Source organism: Lactuca sativa, chromosome 3 (assembly GCF_002870075.4).
Source record: "Lactuca sativa cultivar Salinas chromosome 3, Lsat_Salinas_v11, whole genome shotgun sequence".
Taxonomy (NCBI): Eukaryota; Viridiplantae; Streptophyta; class Magnoliopsida; order Asterales; family Asteraceae; genus Lactuca; species Lactuca sativa.
In genome coordinates this window covers 270,859,195-270,878,178 of record NC_056625.2, presented here as the reverse complement: position 1 = coordinate 270,878,178, position 18,984 = coordinate 270,859,195, and the positions used below count along the sequence as shown (strand labels likewise).

The 18,984-nt window shown below is 38.2% G+C and overlaps 1 protein-coding gene across 1 annotated transcript; it reads left to right on the top strand.

Moving 5' to 3' along the window:
• The first annotated feature begins 1,273 nt into the window (after window positions 1-1,273).
• Window positions 1,274-2,473, top strand: LOC111908675 (endochitinase EP3). Its single transcript, XM_023904480.2, has 2 exons — window positions 1,274-1,716; window positions 1,870-2,473. Exons 1-2 carry the CDS (start codon window positions 1,308-1,310, stop codon window positions 2,280-2,282), a joined length of 822 nt encoding a protein of 273 aa, XP_023760248.1. The 5' UTR covers window positions 1,274-1,307; the 3' UTR covers window positions 2,283-2,473.
• The last annotated feature ends 16,511 nt before the right edge of the window (window positions 2,474-18,984 follow it).

Genomic DNA, 18,984 nt, shown 5'->3' with positions numbered 1-18,984 from the left:
TTCATTTGTTCTACGAAAAATCAAGTTTTTTTCAGCTAAACATTTTACGATTGTAACTATTCTTACCAAAACTTATTTCTAATGTTTATTATCTTTGTTTTATCATTTATTGTAACTCTTTATTAATTATTTCATTTTTATTTGCTTTAATGTGTGTTTCAGTCCAAATTAATTTACTACCAAGTGCTCGGTAAAAAGTGCATGTATGTGCTACATACGCTATATTTGATTCCAAGTGTCCGGTAAAAGGACCCACACACATAGCGGACCCAGAAAAAAAAAATCAACATTGAGTTGCATTGTACATAAAATAATAAACAAAATATATTTTTCTAAAATTTGATATTTTTTTGAAAATAATAAACAAAATATTTCTTTAATTTTAGATATTTTTTGATAAACAAAAGTGTTACAAAAAATGCCGACTTTGAGAGTGTGGAAAGGGGTTATTTCAGCGAAATAGAAATATGAGTACACGAATGGTCCCTATGGTTTAGGGTAATTTGCACGTTTGATCCCTAACTTTATTTTTTAACTCGGAAGGTCTCTACTGTTTGTTTTTGTTACGCACTTGGTCCCTATCTTACCTAAAAATACTATTTTGTCTTTGATTTTTTAATTTTTTTTTTAAATAAACACACCCAACCCTACCCACCTTACATTACCTTACCTACCTCATCATTTTTTTCTATTTAAATCATAGTCTTTTTAGGTAACATAGGGACCAAACGTGTAACAAAAACTAACTCTAGGGACCAAGCGTGTAACAAACACAAACAGTAGGGACCTTCCAAGTTAAAAAAATAAGTTAGGGATCAAGCGTGCAAATTACCCCAAACCATAGGGACCATTCGTGTAATTTACCCTAGAAATATTTGGGAGTTTCTTCAGTAAATTATGGCTTTGTGCCCACTTCCAGGTGGGGTCATGCACCCACTTTTTCTATGCCAAAGTTTAGAACGAATTCCTAAGTCCTATGTTGGGAAGTGGGAACTCGCACAAAATCAAACCATGACCCATATACCCATATGAGATGATGATCAATGACAATTAATAACAAATATACCATGCAATGTTTAAGTCATAACCACATGCTTTGAATTTCAAAAAGCTTTATCATGACTAGAGTCTTGACATTCAATTTCACAAAGTATGTACATACACACTAAGTAAACATGTAATGGAATTTCCACAACGTAATATTCACGGTACTTTCCAAAACTAAATAATGGGAGACTTTGGGGGAGACTTTCACCTTATTTATATCCCTCTTCAACCTTCTACATTCAAACACCACACAAACGAAAATGAAAACAACCCTTCCAACACTCCTCTTCGCCGGACTTTTTCTTGCCGGAATCCTCCTCCCTGATCCGGTTGCATCCCAGAGTTGTAACTGTGGTCGGCAAGAGTGTTGTAGTAAGTACGGTTACTGTGGCACAACACAAGAATATTGCGGGAAAGACTGTCGAAAAGGCCCATGTTCACTTCCAGCTCCTAATAATAATGCAGACGTCCCTGGTATAGTGAGCACTGCATTTTTCAATGGGATTGTTGCGAAGTCTGCGAGCAACTGTCCTGGACGAAGTTTTTATACACGAGACACGTTTCTTAGAGTCTTGAGAGACTACCCACATTTTGGTAGATCTGGTTCAATTGACGACTCCAAGCGTGAAATTGCAGCTTTCTTTGCTCATGTTACACATGAGACTGGTCGTAAGTTATAGTGCTTTGTATGAACTGACAATTTTAGACGAACTAGAACCAAAAAAATCTTTCTATTTTAAACTTTTTCTTCAAGTTCTTTGATTTTTGTAATACATGTTGTTTCTGTTCGCATACTTTAACGTAGTATACATGCATGCACAGACTTTTGTTACATAGAAGAGACAGGTGGGCGTTCAAAAGACTACTGCGATAGGACCAAGCAGAAGGATTATCCGTGCATCTCTAATAAAGGCTACTACGGAAGAGGTGCAATTCAACTTTCATATAACTACAACTATGGTGAAGCCGGAAAGAACCTTGGAATAGATTTGCTTAGGAACCCAGATATCGTGGCTACAGACCAAGTGGTTTCCTTCAAGACAGCGCTATGGTTCTGGATGGAGCATGCTCATTGGGATTTCGCTTCTGGCAATGGTTTCGGAGCTTCAATCAGGGCTGTCAATAAGATTGAATGCGATAATGGGAATGCAGCCGCTGTGACTTCACGTGTGTCGTACTACACAGATTATTGCAGGCAATTTGGTGTTCAACCAGGCGGTAACCTTCGTTGTTAGTCTAATCTGTATCTTATATTGTGTTCTGTTAGTGGGTATGGGTTTGGATGGTTTTTAACACTTATATATGTTTGAAAATAAATGTTGTCATGATGACAAATATTGTGCTTGATGAATAACACAGTAGAGTTATAGAGGTTACTGTGTAATAAGGTGTGTGTGTGACACTAATATATTAGTCATTTCTTATAGATCAGTGTTTGAAACAAACTATAATCCTATGTATTAGAGCATGTCCAATGTTGGTTTATTGCCTTTTGAATCACTTCTTTTTATGCAGAAAAAATGAGAAGATGGAAAGCTTGTTTTCGTGTATATGCAGTTAAAAAAAGAGAGAAAGAGAGCAATCGCCAAGAATTTAGTATTGTGTCACACGTTTTCTTTCATTCAACTAAAGTCATCTATAATACATTATACTCTATAATTAAACTCTATAAATATCAATAAAATGTCATAGTATCATTCACTATTCCATATAATTTAATTCATTTTGATATTGATTTCCATATATATATATATATATATATATATATATATATATATATATATATATATATATATATATATATATATATATATATATATATATATATATTAAAAGGTAAACCTGTTTACGAAAAAATGTTTTTTTTTAAACTAACTAGAAACAAATTAAAACTGTGCTTTTTCAAAAAAAAAAAAAAAAAAAAAAAAAAAAAAAAAAAAAAAAAAACAACTTATGTAAAAGTAATTGTAATCCATCGAACGATCTTTATTTTAAAACTATTACCCATTATTATATTATATGTTATTAGACTATTCATTATTATTATATTATATCTACTTTTTAATCATAATTAATTACCACAAAAGGTAATTGCGTAGCATATTTAAATTGATATAATAATTATGAATATGTTTTAAATAAAATGCAAAAAAAGAGTGTATAAAATATTATCTTGTATTTTCCCATACAATCGAACAAATTTAAGTTATGATATTTATATAAACAAAAAAATATAAATTGTGTTATCCTATTCACACACAGAGAGAGAGAGAATACATATTAAATTATAGATATTAAATGATAGCAGGAAAGAGAAAAATAGTTAGAGGCGAGAGAGAAAATATAAATTATTAATTAATTACTCATGAAATTTGAAAAAGACTTTATATAATGGAGTTTATTAGAGTATTGAAAAAGACTTTATATAATGGAGTTTATTAGAGTATTCTGCTGGGAACAAAATGTTTAGTTGGTTATCATATTTCAATTAAAAAAGATAAAAAAAAAATCCTTTAAAACCAGAGTTGCTCCATCAAATCTTAGTTGTCAATTTCATTTTTTTTATTTATTAATTTGTTTTAACTCTTTTGCACTTTAAGAATTATATTGTAATTAGTTTATTTTTATTTTTGCTATAAAAATAAACAAAACACACTAAAATATGAAAATAATTTTGTCTACAAATAAAGACCAATATTGATATATGTTAATAATTTTTTTTTATTTTTTTTATGTTGTCTATATAATCTTAAAAATAGTCGAAAATTTTGGTTTATAATTTAAAAAATGTATAATATTTAGATTTTATAATATAATAAAAAACAATTATAAATAATATAAAAGTTTAGTTTGGGTTGGATTGCTGATGGGTGTGAAAAATTGGTTTAGTTTGATTGTGTAGGTGGAAGAGAGATAATTTTTTTTAATTGATAGTTGGGTTGGTTTTAGTTGTGAATGACAGTAGTCTTAAGATGAAATGCATAAATAAATAGAAATAAATAGTCAGAGGACAAACATTTAAACTAGACAACTACTTCTAACTTTTTTGACTACAACACCTAAACATACATAAATGGTAAAGGTAGCTTGACAGCCTTAATTAAAACAAAAGATAAGACTTATGCATAAATGTTAACAACCCTAACAAAGGAACTCATTTACTTACCACTCGCTTCTTCTTTTCTTATATAATAAATATTAAGGATTATAATAATATTTCCCTCTGAATCCCTAATTTTTTTTTTGCTTCACTCCCAATAAGTTATGCATTTCTTCAAACTTTTTACTTGCCATGGATTTTATGAGAATATTTGTCTTCTGTTCCTTGCTGCTCACATACATGACTTTTATATATCCATTCTCGACACACTCACATATGAAATGAAACATTTTGTCTATGTGTTTGCTTCTCCCATGAAACACTGGGTTTTTATCAGATCTATGGCTGATTTGTTGTCAACATGCAGCACCACTAGACTAACTTTCTTTCTTGTTAACTCACTAAGCAACGACACATCCATATCCCTTGGCACGTTGCAATTGTCGACGCCATGAATTCTGCTTCGCAAGAGGAAATAGCTACACTCCTCTGTTTTTGCGACGTCCAAGTAACCAGATTTTCATTACGATAAAATATCATTCCTTATGTGTTTCATCTGTCATTTACGTCCCTTGCAAGAACACTATCAATGTGCCCGGTTATAATGTCTTCTCCATTCCCCATGGTGTACTTTAAGCCATAATCAATGGTTCCTTTGATATATCTCAAAATATGTTTCACTGCTTGTTGACGCTTGATTGTGGATCTCTCCATGAATCGACTTACAATCCGACAACATAAGAGATGTCAGGTCGAGTGTGTGAGATATATCTCAGACCTCCAATGATGCTTCTATACTCCGTGGAATTTACCGGGTCTCCCTCTTTATATTTCGTTAGCTCTAGCTTGGGTTCCATTGGGTATTTACATGAGTTGCACTCAACCGTGCCTGCCTTCTCTAGGATATTTTTGCATAAGTTGTTTGCTTTAGACTAATACCATGTTTTTCCTGACCCACTTCAATACCCAGGTAGTATGACAATGAGGCAAGGTCACTCATTTCAAACTCCTGATGCATTTGTTCTTTGAAGAGCTTCACCTCATTACTACAATTTCCTGTAACAATCAGATCATCAACATACATCCCAACTATTAAGAGCTTACTATTCCTCTTTCTTGTGTAAACTACATACTCTTGTAAATCCAAAAATTTTCAGACATTTGTCCAGACGAGAGTTCCAAGCTCTAGGAGCTTGACGAAGCCCATACAAAGCTTTTGACATCTTGTATACTTTTCCTGGTTTATTATTATTTACAAACCCTTCCAGTTGAGTTACAAAAATTTCCTCTTCCAAATCACCATTTAGAAATGCAGATTTTACATCAAGGTGATACACAATCCATCCGTTTTTACCTGAAAGAGCAAGCAAAATACGTACTATTTCAAGTCGTGCAACAGGTGCGAAGACTTCATCAAAATCTATCCCAGTTTTCTAAACATAGCCCTTTGCTACCAACCTTGCCTTGTGCTTCAAAAAGTTTCCTTTCGGATCATTTTTTAGTTTGTAAACCTACTTGAGACCAATAGGTTTTTGACCTGGTGGGAGTTCAACCAGATTCCCAGTGTTATTTCTTTCAATGGCTTCCAGTTCACTTCTCATTTCATTTACCCAATCAACATTCTCACTAGCTATGGAGTATGAAAAAGGCTCCTCATTATCATGCATGAATAAAATTTCATCACACTCATCATAAATATCATCCAATAAACGATACCGTTTCAGGGCTCCTCCACCTGTCGAGTCTGATTCAGTACTTGCAACAGTATCTGAATGTAACTCCCCATTTATTTAAATAAATTAATAAATATAAGTCCCAGACTAATTTGTGAAGAATTTTAGAAGTCGAAGATTAAAAGTGTCAGTTCCGGATTAGTCTTGTAAGTATTTATGAAGGTAAGGACCATGTGGTAAATTATCGGGACTTAAGATTGATAGATTATGAGAAACAAGGGCTAAACGGTAATTTTGAACTTCATTGTAAAGAGTTTTGAAAGTCAGGGTTTAAAAGGTAACATATGCTCTTTATTTGAAGAATAATTCGTAAGGAGGGGCTGAACTGTAACTGTGGGACTAGATATGAAAGAAATTCCATGAGCAAGGGTGGGAAAGGTAAATTATGGCCTTGGTTTGGAAGAAAAAGAGAAAGGGAGGGTTGATCTTGATATTATGGCAAACTTATGTATGGAGGCAGGTATTTAAGGGTCCAAACCCTAACCCTAGCACAAGAACCACAGCCGCCATGTCATTCTTTCTGGTAGCCACTACTACCATTGGAGCCTCCTCAGCCACCATTTGCGTCACCAAGCCTGAAAGCCCGGTCCCGCCTACTGCCTCATCGACAAGTGCCATCATCTCGTCACCTGTTGCCGCCTGTAGAGCCGTGAACGATCGGAAGTAGACAATCGGAGCTGCTTCTATCCTTCCTCCGCCATCGCGATCCCACCATAACTTTTCCCGAGCAGCGAAGGCCGCCAGCGACCTCAGTGCTGCCACCACCGCTTCCTTACCCACTGAAGATGGAGCACCCTTAGTTGCTGCCCTTGCCAGAGTTGTGAAGCTACCGTGGTCTTCTTCTTCCGGCGTGCAGTGAAGTCAGAAAGCCGTCGCGAGCCTCCGCTGCCGGCGTGGGTGTAGCGCCTTGCACCAGACGACATGAAATGCGGGGTTAAGGTGTTGCTAGGCAGTAGATCATTAGTGAACGCTACCATCACTACGAGGTGGTGGCTGTCAAAGCAATGTCGATGTTTCTGTCGCCTCCGACCACTGTAGGTGGGAGTTTCGGATCCATTTCTCGAGCATAGAAGAGTATTTTTCTTAGTGTGTCTGCCATGCTTGGTTGGAAAATTGAGAAGAAGGGTCATCACCACCGTGAGGTGGTGGCTGCCGCCGCGAGCCACCGTCGGCCACCACAGTGTGGCTGTGTGTGTGTGTGTGATTAGTTTAATGTGTGTGTGTGTGTGGTTAATTGAGTTAGCTTTGTAAAATGTAATTTGAATTTGGAATAATGAAAATGAATCAAACCACCACCGTGAACTACCATTGACCACCACTACCTGATGTGGTAGTGGGTGATGCCCTACTAGCAAACCCTAATGGGCTTAGAGATTGGCTTTGGGCCTATTGGGCCATGTTTGGGTGGAAAACACTAATTATGAGTATTGGGCCTTAGTCTTATTGGGCCCACTGGTGGGCCATTGGGATTGGATTGTGAATTAAGCCCAAATTGTTCCATGCCATTTATCTGGTAGAGTAAAGGAATTAATGGATCAAGTCCTTAATGGGCTAATTGAGAAAATCCTAATATTTGAGAATTTATCAGGACATACACGAGAATTATTTAATAAGTGAAATATTATTTAATAATCATTGGCAGAAATTAATCTAAGCAATAATGGACTTAATGGATTAAGTCCTTAGTGGATTAAGTCCTTAGCGGGTTAGCCTCTTAATGGGTTAAGTAAGAAACACTTAACTCTAATTATCATTTTATGTGAAACCCTAATTTCACTTGGGCTTTGTGTTGGGCCATCCAAGAATAATCAAATAGACTAGAGTCTTTAGTTGGGCTCTAGGGTAAGGCCCATATGAAGGATTGGGCCCAATTTGGAAAATTGGGCCATGGATGGGCCATAGTTTGGGCCTAGACGGTTGTATGATATTGGGCCCTTAGAATGAGACATGTTGGACCAGACTGAGCAATTGGGCCTTAAGGGAAGTCCATCTAGAGGCTTGGGCCCAATTTGGAAAATTAGGCCATATGTTGGGCTTTGATCCCTAGTTGACTTTGGGCCTATGGATTAGGCTTTGGGATTGGGTAAGCCAAGCTAGGGGTAATGTAGTTATGTGTTAGAACCCAATTATTAATTGGGTGTTATTTTGGTGTTGACAGTTCGGGAATCTGTCATCCAGCAGCTAAGGTTGAGTCTGTAGGACTTCAGTAGTATGAGATTGTGTCTACGGGACTTCAGTAGTGTGAGGTGAGTTTCCTTCCAGTAGGAACGAGTCTACAACCACAATTCCCGCCTGTTTAGTTAGTAGTAGTTCCGGACCTCGGTCGGATGCAGTAGTTGGATTGCTTGATGTCTTTTTGATTCAAGCATGTTTTGTGTTATGTGTTCCGGACCCTAGTCCGATGCAGTATGTAGTATATGTGTTCATGCTAGTTGATATGTTATGCTATGTTATGTTCAATTAGTTCCGGACTTCGGTCCGATGTAGGGGACAAGGTCCTAGTCAGTTCCAGACTTCGGTCCGATGCAGTCAGTTCCGGACTTCGGTCCGATGCAGAGGGCAAGGCCCTGGTTAGTTCCGGACATCGGTTCGATGCAGTTTTCGGACTTCGGTCCGATGCAGAGGGAAAGGCCCTGGTTAGTTTCCGGATAACGGTCCGATGCAGTGGGCAAGGCCCAATATGTGTTATTGTATGGTATGTGGTAGTTTGGGGGAGCTCACTAAGCTTTGTGCTTACAGTTTTCAGTTGTTGGTTTCAGGTACTCAGTTCTCAAAAGAGGAGCTCGTGAAGATTGCAGTGCACACACCATTTGTTCAGCCTGGGATGTTTATACTATGATATACTTGACAGTTGTTATAAAATTTTGAGATACATTGCTTATGATTTTTATATGAGGTTTATCGACTATGGTTTTTATTATTTAATTAAACGAAATTTTTAGATTGTGTTTTTGGGATGTTACAAGTTGGTATCAGAGACTTGGTTTGAGGGATTCAGGCATACTTTCGGGTATGACTGGACTCAAACTAAGGAAATGGTAAAAGGTTTTCAAAAAGAAAAATGTTTTCAAAATAATTTTTGAAAAATAAACTTAAAAAGAAAAGCGTTTTGAGAAAGAGAAAAGGGTGTGGTGCATGCGATCAGCCAAGCTCAAGTAAGTACTCCTAAATTACCCATACAAGTTTATGCTATGATTATCAGTTTCAGTCTCAGTAGAACAACATGCTAGAATAGGACTAAGGATCTAGGAGGATGCCTTATGTCCCTGCTATATGTGTTCCAGCTTTATGTGAATAACATGCTAGTATTGAGTAGACAGTAGTGGGATAGTCTGTTTATGTTATGCCTAATAGTATGAGCTTAACATTACATGCTATTATAGTTTCTCGTTATGAGGATATATTTGCTTGAGTTGTTTCCTGTGTTCGAATGCTGCTTGATTTGTGCTTTATAGGACTCTGAGTGATGGGAGTTAGCCATCAGGTGAATACGTCACCTCACATGTGATCAGGGTTGAATAATCTAGAGTGTTGGATTTGGCCTTATTGCGCAGCTCTCGTTTGAGTCTAACCGTTTTAGGGATGAGTATTTTACTCGGAGGATTATCTGAGCCTCGTCACATGTGATGGTATTCAGGTGATGGCTAATTGGCATTACAAGGAGGCCTTCCACAGCTAAGGATTGGTTTGTGTGGAGTCAGAGATTTTCCCTAGGGCAAGCCTAGGATGAGAGTAGAAGAGAGCAGTAGCAGTAAACGGGACTTGGTGGAGTCAAGGCAGTTCTTGAGGAAAGTACGGATAGATGTGGAAGGTAGTATGGGCCCGTACTACTGAAAGCAGAGGATCCGTACTCAAATTAAGGAAGGCTGAGACAAGACCAGGGAACTTGTAGTGTCTGAGATGCCTCGAGTTTTGACGAGTATTGTGATGTTAGTGATGGTATATTTGTAACGTCCGGGTTTCAGGGCTAAGCATATTTGTCAATGTAATAGTCTAGGTCAACTATTGAAACTCTATTTGAAGTAATAAAGATGAAATATTTGAGTATTATGTGAATTATGTGTGTTTATGTGTTTATTGTTTAATTATAAATGTATAATTAATAAAGAATAAAAATAAGCATCAAAATTAGAGTGTGAGATAAGCCCAATATATTTAAATAAAGTTGTAGTGGTCGAAACAAGGATTCCGGGGATATAAGGAATGCCGAAATCCGAGTTATAACGAAAAAGTTATGACCCGTCGAAGTTTCACGACGGAACCGGCACAACACCGGGAAGCGTAAATAGTGAACTTACGATAGAGCGACTTTTAGCCTTAGAAATCTAAATGAAAGTCGTAGAATATGTTAAAGTGAGAGTTTCCATAAAAAGAACGCCCAAATCTGACTTCGTATGAAGAAGTTATGAGATTTTAAACATACCAATCCTATCACGGCCAGTTAAAAATATAACTTTTAAAAATAAAGTCAAAATTAGCCAACGGAGTCTAAACGAAAGTTGTAGAGTACGTCTCCACCTACGCGTGGATATAAAGAACGTCAAAAGCGGAGTTCGTATGAACGAGTTACAAATTATAATAGCATATTTACGTATTAAAATAAAATATAAATCATGTATACGTACACATATATATATACATATGTATATATCATTAGAAAGGTATCGACGATACGGTCATTATAAGACTAATGTTGAGTTCTTTCGACATTAGTTTAGTACAAATATCATTAAATCTATTTAAAATAGTATTATAGAGGGGTGTTTAGTTATTTATATAACTAAAATGTCATTAAGTAATTATGGAGGGTAGTTTTTGAAAATTCAATTAGTATAAATAAGAGCCTTGGGCTCTCATATTTCTTGCACCATTCTCTAGATTCAAGAGTCTTTCTCTCCTTATCCCCCGAGCATTTCGGTCCCTCGTTATTCGACTTCTCTTTCTGTAGTTTAGTATAGTAAGGTGAGCGCTGAAGCGCTGCACGAATCTTTCTTAGAAAGATTCAGCGACGAAGTGCTGCCCCTATAGAGCCCGACTCCTAGCTAAAACCCCCTTGTAAGTAAGTTATGCTTACCTTATTTTAATATAGCTTATATTTAAAATTAGTATTGTTATTATGAACTTATAATAAATATTTGAGCTATTATTATAACTTATATAAGTGTCGTTATAATATTTTTTTTAACTACTCGCGGTACGGGGAATCTGGTTTAAAGGGCCGCATAGGGTTGTTGGATTTCAGAAGTGCTATATGCCAAAATGGTCCTGCCCTCCGGTGTTTTATGTCTGGCCCCTGTCTGTACATAGTGGTTGGAAAATATTGTTTAACGCTTATATAATAATAATAATAATACTAAGACTAATAGTTGGTCACGGTAAATATTAGACTAAAATTTAGCGATAATAATGCTAGGTTTTGTTGAAAGAAAATAGAATCGTTAGAAGCAAGCGCTGCCCGATTTTGGAATCATCACTTTAACAAGTGAGTGCATATTTACTTTCAGCTTACACATAGATATGAAGTATTTTATATAAATTACGTGCTATGTGTGCATATTATCTGAATACTTGCTATCTATGTCGGATGAACATTGTTATACATGTTTTCAATGATTTAAACTGTATATGTATTTTATATCTACGAAAATGTTGGGGTAAAACATGGGTAGATGTAATAGGTGATGTGTGATAAAATGATGAGAGGCCTCGATGTTGGTGTTGTTGAATCGGTCATCCAGCGGAGTATGGATGACGACCACGGACTCTTCTAGACAGTCCATTGGAACACTAGCAGGCTCGCAACCTGTAGGTGTTTGTGAACGATGTGTTCACCGGTGTACTCCATCCCCCACATGGTTGCCTTTAGGACATTTATTGCTGAGGAATCCCCTTAACAGTGGTGTCCATCCCGATAATGATCCTTAGGCTAGGTCCCTTATGATAGGTGTTTAGGGACGTAAAGTGAGGATAACGGGAACGGGTAATCGGGTTATTGTTGATTGATGAAATTAATAAACTTATTTATTGTGGGTTGAAAACCCTATGTGCTCACCAGGCTCCCAAGCCTGACCCACTCAGTTTTATGTATTACAGGTAGTGGCGCTTGAGCATAAATATGATGTTTGGACGAGGGATTAAGGATATAGGCCTGTAGATATGAAATAATGTAGTAAGGCTTATATTGTACTGTTTATGCTTTTGATCTGTACGAACATGACATCCCAAGTCTTTTAATTAAATACATTTCTATGGAAATGCTTTTGATAAATCTTTATCATATTTTGTTTTGGGACAAATTCCGCAACACTTTTATTTAAAATGTTACTCTGATTTTTAAACAAAGCATAAACAAAATCGGTCTTTTCTGGCCGTGATTTTGGGGATGTCACAGTTGGTATCAGAGCATTAGTTTAAGTGAACTAGGAATTTGTAGGATTTCTAGACTTAAACTTAGTATGCTAAGCGATGATTGTGAGGTGTGAGCACTAGCTTATTTTAGGAATTATGCCTAAAATGCTTTTATGTGCTAGATGCTTTGTGCCTGATATGCTGTTAATTGTTCGGATCTATGGTCTGTTGCTGACCGGATCTGGAAACCTTATGTGTTTAGGATTCTAAACATACGACTACAATATTAGAACTAGCATGTAAACGTTTTGGAGTGATAAGGACGATTTAAACGTCTATCCTAAATAAAGATCTAAATTCACCTTATTCGGTGTATAGATCAAGATGGCAAGGACCCGTAGCGGAAACGTGAACGCAAATGGAGATAGGAACCAACCCCCACTGGTTCAGCAAATACCTGCTGTTGAAGAAGTTGCACCTGAGCCAGTCACGATGGCCGGAGTGCAAGCGATGATCCAGGCAATGTTGGATCGTCAAATGGAGGAAACCAGACGTTTGCTCCAGCGAAATCGAGAGGAAGAGACTATTCAGATCGAACAGCCCGAGTTGAACGAAGGGCAGACTGAGGAGGGAAACTACAGTGGGACTGTTGGTCAAGCCAACCCACCGATAGTTAGGCAAAACAACCAGGATGGAGGAAATGATGGACGTGTATGCAAATACAAGGATTTCATGGCATCCAAGCCACCGAGTCTATCTAGAAGCCCGACACCGGTGGAAGTCATGAACTGGATCTCTGAAATGGAGATGATGTTTGAGAGTTGCGAGTGTAGCAACAGGCAGAAAACTGCTCTCGCGGTTCCTCTGTTGAAATCTGGAATGCTAAGCTGGTGGAAGCTACTAGCTGATTTAATGCCCAAAGGTGAAGCAAGCAAGATGTCATGGGAGGATTTTTTGGTACAGTTGAAGATGCAATACTGCTCTGAACAAGATCTTCTGGAAATCAACAACGAATTCCAGAATCTGAAGAAGGGAAGAATGAGCATTACTAAATACGCTGCAAGCTTTACTGAGAAAATGAAGCTTGTTCCTCACCTCGTTCCAACTAAACTCTCCAAGGTTAACAAATTTGCCCTCGGATTACCAGCGGACTTCGGTCCAATGGTCAAGCAAACTACCACTCTGAAAGCTGCCATCTGGGCTGCTAAGAATGTGGAAACCCAGATACGAGAGAAGGGTTTGGAGAGAGTGGAGGTGGGAGAGAAAAGGAAATTTGACGGATCCTCGAGATCCGGTAAGAAGAGTAGATTCTCGAAGTCTGGTTCGAGAGGAGGAGGATCAGAAGCGAAGTGGTGTGACAAGTGCAAGAAGAAGCACTCTGGAAAGTGTGACGAAGGGGTCACTTGTTTCAAATGCGGAAAGCCTGGGCACTACGCCAACGAATGCACGTTCACTAAGAAGGTTTGTTATGAGTGCAACGAGGAGGGGCACATTTCAAAGGATTGCCCGAAGAAGAAGGAGGCAGGAAGACCCAACATACCACCAAAGCCGAAGGCGAGAGCCTTCCAGATGACACTCGAGGCTGCGAAGGAGGCAGCAGACGTCGTTTCAGGTACCTTTCTTGTAAATGGTTTACCTGCAAATATACTATTTGATTCGGAAGCCAACTACTCCTTTGTGTCGCATAAATTTGGTGGGAAATTAGCATTGCCTGTAGAAAAACTTGATAATGCCCTGATTGTAGAAGTTGCCAGTGGCAAATTCGTACCTGTTAGTGATCGTATTAGGAACATCGTCATCGACCTAAACATAAACGAATTCCATGAAGAGCTATTACCCATAGAGTTAAACGGTTTCGACATCGTTTTGGGTATGGATTGGCTTAGCACCAACGATGCTGAGATTCAATGTCGAAAGAAGATAGTAAGGGTAAACCCACCCGGAAAGGAATCATTTATGGTGTACGGGGACAAACGCAGAGTGAATTCTGGAATCATCTCCCTGATGAAAGCCAGGAAATGTTTGTCCAAAGTATGTGCATCATACTTGGCATTCGTAATCGATGCTAAGAAGGAAAAGAAAGAGGTGCAGAATATACCAGTTGTGTGCGAGTATCCGGAAGTCTTTCCCGAAGATCTTCCCGGATTACCACCTGATAGACAAGTGGAGTTTCGTATAGACTTGTTACCAGGTACAACACCAATAGCAAAAGCACCTTATCGATTAGCACCGATGGAGATGAAGGAGCTTATGACGCAACTTCAGGAGCTGTTGGACAACGGTTTCATTCGACCTAGTTCATCACCCTGGGGAGCTCCGGTGTTATTCGTAAAGAAGAAGAACGGAAGCATGAGAATGTGTATAGACTACCGAGAGCTGAACAAGGCAACAATGAAGAACAAGTATCCATTGCCGAGGATTGACGACCTATTCGATCAGCTGCAAGGTTCGAGCTACTTATCAAAGATCGATCATAGGTCGGGATATGATCAGCTGAAAGTGAGAGAGCAGGATATTGAGAAGACTGCATTCAAGACGAGATATGGCCACTACGAGTTCTTGGTTATGTCGTTTGGACTAACCAATGCTCCAGCAACATTCATGGATTTGATGAATAGGGTTTGTAAACCATTCCTCGATAAATCCGTGATAGTGTTCATCGACGACATTCTGATCTACTCAAAAAGGCAAGAGGAGCATGGCAAGCATCTACGGGAAGTGTTAAAGAAGGAGAAGCTTTACGCTAAGTTCTCCAAGTGTGATTTTTGGATCCGAGAAGTCCAATTCTTGGGTCATGTGGTTAACCAAGAAGGGATAATGGTTGACCCAGCAAAAATCAAAGCTGTAATGAAGTGGGAACGTCCAAAGAGTCCCACGGAGATCCGAAGCTTTCTAGGATTAGTCGGATATTATTGACGATTTATCCAAGGCTTTTCTTCGATAGTTGTTCCACTGACAGCTTTGACCCACAAAAGAGGCACATATACATGGAGTAAGAAACACGAAGAGGCGTTCGAGAAGCTAAAGAAGAAGTTATGCGAAGCACCGATACTTTCTCTACCCGATGGAGTTGAAGACTTCGTAGTTTACAGTGACGCATCTGGAGTCGGGTTAGGTTGTGTTCTGACCCAAAGAGAAAAGGTGATAGCATACGCATCTCGACAATTGAAAGAGCACGAAAAGAACTATCCCACTCATGATTTGGAGTTGGCAGCGGTAGTATTTGCCTTAAAAATATGGAGGCATTACCTCTATGGCACGAAGTGCAAGCTTTTCACTGATCATAAGAGTCTCCAGTATCTCTTTAATCAGAAAGAATTGAACATGAGGCAACGACGCTAGCTAGAACTACTCAAGGACTATGACTGTGAGATACTTTACCACCCCGGTAAAGAAAATGTTGTTGCTGATGCCCTCAGTCGAAAAGTCAATCTTGAAAGGAAGAGGCCAAGAGCGTTGAGAATCGAAGTTGTCTCGACGATTGTGGAAAGTATCAGGAAAGCTCAAGAAGAAGCTTTAGAGAAAAACGACCGAAAGGAAGAACGTTTGGGCAAAACGTTAGTGTTCGGTACAAACAATCGAGGACTAAAGGTATTCCAAGATCGAATTTGGGTACCTAAGACAGGAGGAATAAGAGATCTTCTGATGGAAGAAGGCCACAAGACCATGTACTCGATTCATCCCGGTAGCACTAAAATGTATAGCGACCTAAAACCCTACTACTGGTGGCCGACGATGAAGCTCGATGTTGCGAAGTATGTGGCCGAGTGCATGACATGTGCGAGAGTTAAGGCACAACATCAGAAACCGTATGGGAGTTTAGAACCTTTATCTATACCCATGGGTAAATGGGAAGACATCACCTTGGATTTTGTGACTAAACTGCCCAGGACGAAGAACGGACACGACATGATTTGGGTAGTCGTGGATCGTTTCACCAAGAGTGCACACTTCATAGCAGCTAACGAGAAATGGTCTATGGATAAGCTCGCAGATGCTTACGTGAAGGAAATTGTAAGACTTCACGGTGTTCCTCTTACGATTGTATCAGATCGTGATAGTTCCTTCACGTCGAGGTTTTGGAGGAGTCTACAAGAGGAGTTGGGTACAAAGTTGTGTTGGAGTACTGCTTACCATCCGCAAACTGATGTCCAGAGCAAAAGAACGATTCAGACACTGGAAGATACGTTGAGAGCATGTACCCTAGAGTTCCAAGGGAACTGGGACGAGCACTTACCTCTGGTAGAATTTTCGTACAACAACTGTTTCCACTCGAGCATCAAGATGGCACCTTACCAAGCTTTGTATAGACAGAAGTGCCGTACGCCGTCTTGTTGGATTGAAGCTGGAGAGAAGCAGTTTATGGGCCCCGAGATAGTCCATGAGACTGCTGAAAAGTTGAAGGTGATTAGGGAAAGAATGTTAGCAGCTCAGGATCGTCAGAAGAGCTATGCTGACAAGAAAAGACGACTGATGACCTTCGAAGTTAGGGACTTGGTTTTACTTAAAGTCTCACCATGGAAGGGACTAATAAGATTCGGGAAACGAGGAAAGTTGAGTCCAAGGTTTATTGGACCCTTCAAAGTTCTTCAGAAGATTGGGAACCAAGCTTACAAGTTGGAATTGCCGGAAGAACTCAATGGTATTCATAACACCTTCCATGTGTGTTATTTGAGGAAATTCATGGGAGATGTTCCCGACATAATTCCAATCTCAGAGTTAAGGATGGATGAGAATAAAAGGCTGATCGAAGAGCCCGAGGTAATTGTTGACCGTAAGACTAAGAAGTTACGACGCAAGATGGTCGACTTAGTGCTAGTCCGATGGAAACATTCGAATGGGCCGAATCTCACTTGGGAAATAGAGGATGACATGATGAGTCGCTATCCACATCTGTTTGTTGATGCCTGATTCCGAGACGAAATCATCCAAAGGGGGAGAGAATTGTAACGCCCGGGTTTTAGGGCTAAGCATATTTGTCAATGTAATAGTGTAGGTCAACTATTGTAACTCTATTTGAAGTAATAAAGATGAAATATTTGAGTATTATGTGAATTATGTGTGTTTATTGTTTAATTATAACTGTATAATTAATAAAGAATAAAAATAAGCGTCAAAATTAGAGTGTGAGATAAGCCCGATATCTTTAAATAAAGTTGTAGTGGTCGAAACAAGGATTCCGGGGATATAAGGAATGCCAAAATCCGAGTTATAACGAAGAAGTTATGACCCGTCGAAGTTTCACGACGGAACCGGCGCAACACCGGGAAGCGTAAATAGTGAACTTACGATAGAGCGACTTTTAGCCTTAGAAATCTAAATGAAAGTCATAGAATATGTTAAACTGAGAGTGTCCATAAAAAGAACACCCAAATCTGACTTCGTATGAAGAAGTTATGAGATTTTAAACAGACCAATCCTGTCCCGGCCAGTTAAAAATATAACTTTTAAAAATAAAGTCAAAATTAGCTGACGGAGTCTAAACGAAACTTGTAGAGTACGTCTCCACCTACGCGTGGATATAAAGAACGTCAAAAACGGAGTTCGTATGAATGAGTTACAAATTATAATAGCATATTTACGTATTAAAATAAAATATAAATCATGTATACGTACACATATATATACATATGTATATATCATTAGAAAGGTATCGACGATGCGGTCATTATAAGACTAATGTTGAGTTCTTTCAACATTAGTTTAGTACAAATATCATTAAATCCATTTAAAATAGTATTATAGAGGGGTGTTTAGTTGTTTATATAACTAAAAGGTCATTAAGTAATTATGGAGGGTAGTTTTCGAAAATTCAATTAGTATAAATAAGAGCCTTGGGCTCTCATATTTCTTGCACCATTCTCTAGATTCAAGAGTCTTTCTCTCCTTATCCCCCGAGCATTTCGGTCCCTCGTGATTCGACTTCTCTTTCTATAGTTTAGTATAGTAAGGTGAGCGCTGAAGCGCTGCACGAATCTTTCTTAGAAAAGATTCAGCGACGAAGTTCTGCCCCTGCAGAGCCCGACTCCTAGCTAAAACCCCCTTGTAAGTAAGTTATGCTTACCTTATTTTAATATAGCTTATATTTAAAATTAGTATTGTTATTATGAACTTATAATAAATATTTGAGCTATTATTATAACTTATATAAGTGTCGTTATAATATTTTTTTTAACTACTCGCGGTACGGGGAATCTGGTTTAAAGGGCCGCATAGGGTTGTTGGATTTCAGAAGTGCTATATGCCAAAATGGTTCTGCCCTCCAGTGTTTTATGTCTGGCCCCTGTCTGTACATAGTGGTTGGAAAATATTGTTTAACGCTTATATAATAATAACAATAATACTAAGACTAATAGTTGGTCACGGTAAATATTAGACTAAAATTTAGCGATAATAATGCTAGGTTTCGTTGAAAGAAAATAGAATCGTTAGAAGCAAGCGCTGCCCGATTTTGGAATCATCACTTTAACAAGTGAGTGCATAGTTACTTTCAGCTTACACATAGATATGAAGTATTTTATATAAATTACGTGCTATGTGTGCATATTATCTGAATACTTACTATCTATGCCGGATGAACATTGTTATACATGTTTTCAATGATTTAAACTGTATATGTATTTTATATCTACGAAAATGTTGGGGTAAAACATGGGTAGATGTAATAGGTGATGTGTGATAAAATGATGAGAGGCCTCGATGTTGGTGTTGTTGATTCGGTCATCCAGCGGAGTATGGATGACGACCACGGACTCT

Coding starts and splice junctions, on each gene's coding strand:
- LOC111908675 (XM_023904480.2), top strand. CDS start 1,308: ATGAAAACAACCCTTCCAACACTCCTCTTCGCCGGACTTTTTCTTGCC. Junction 1,717..1,869: donor TGTTACACATGAGACTGGTC/GTAAGTTATAGT, acceptor ATGCATGCACAG/ACTTTTGTTACATAGAAGAG.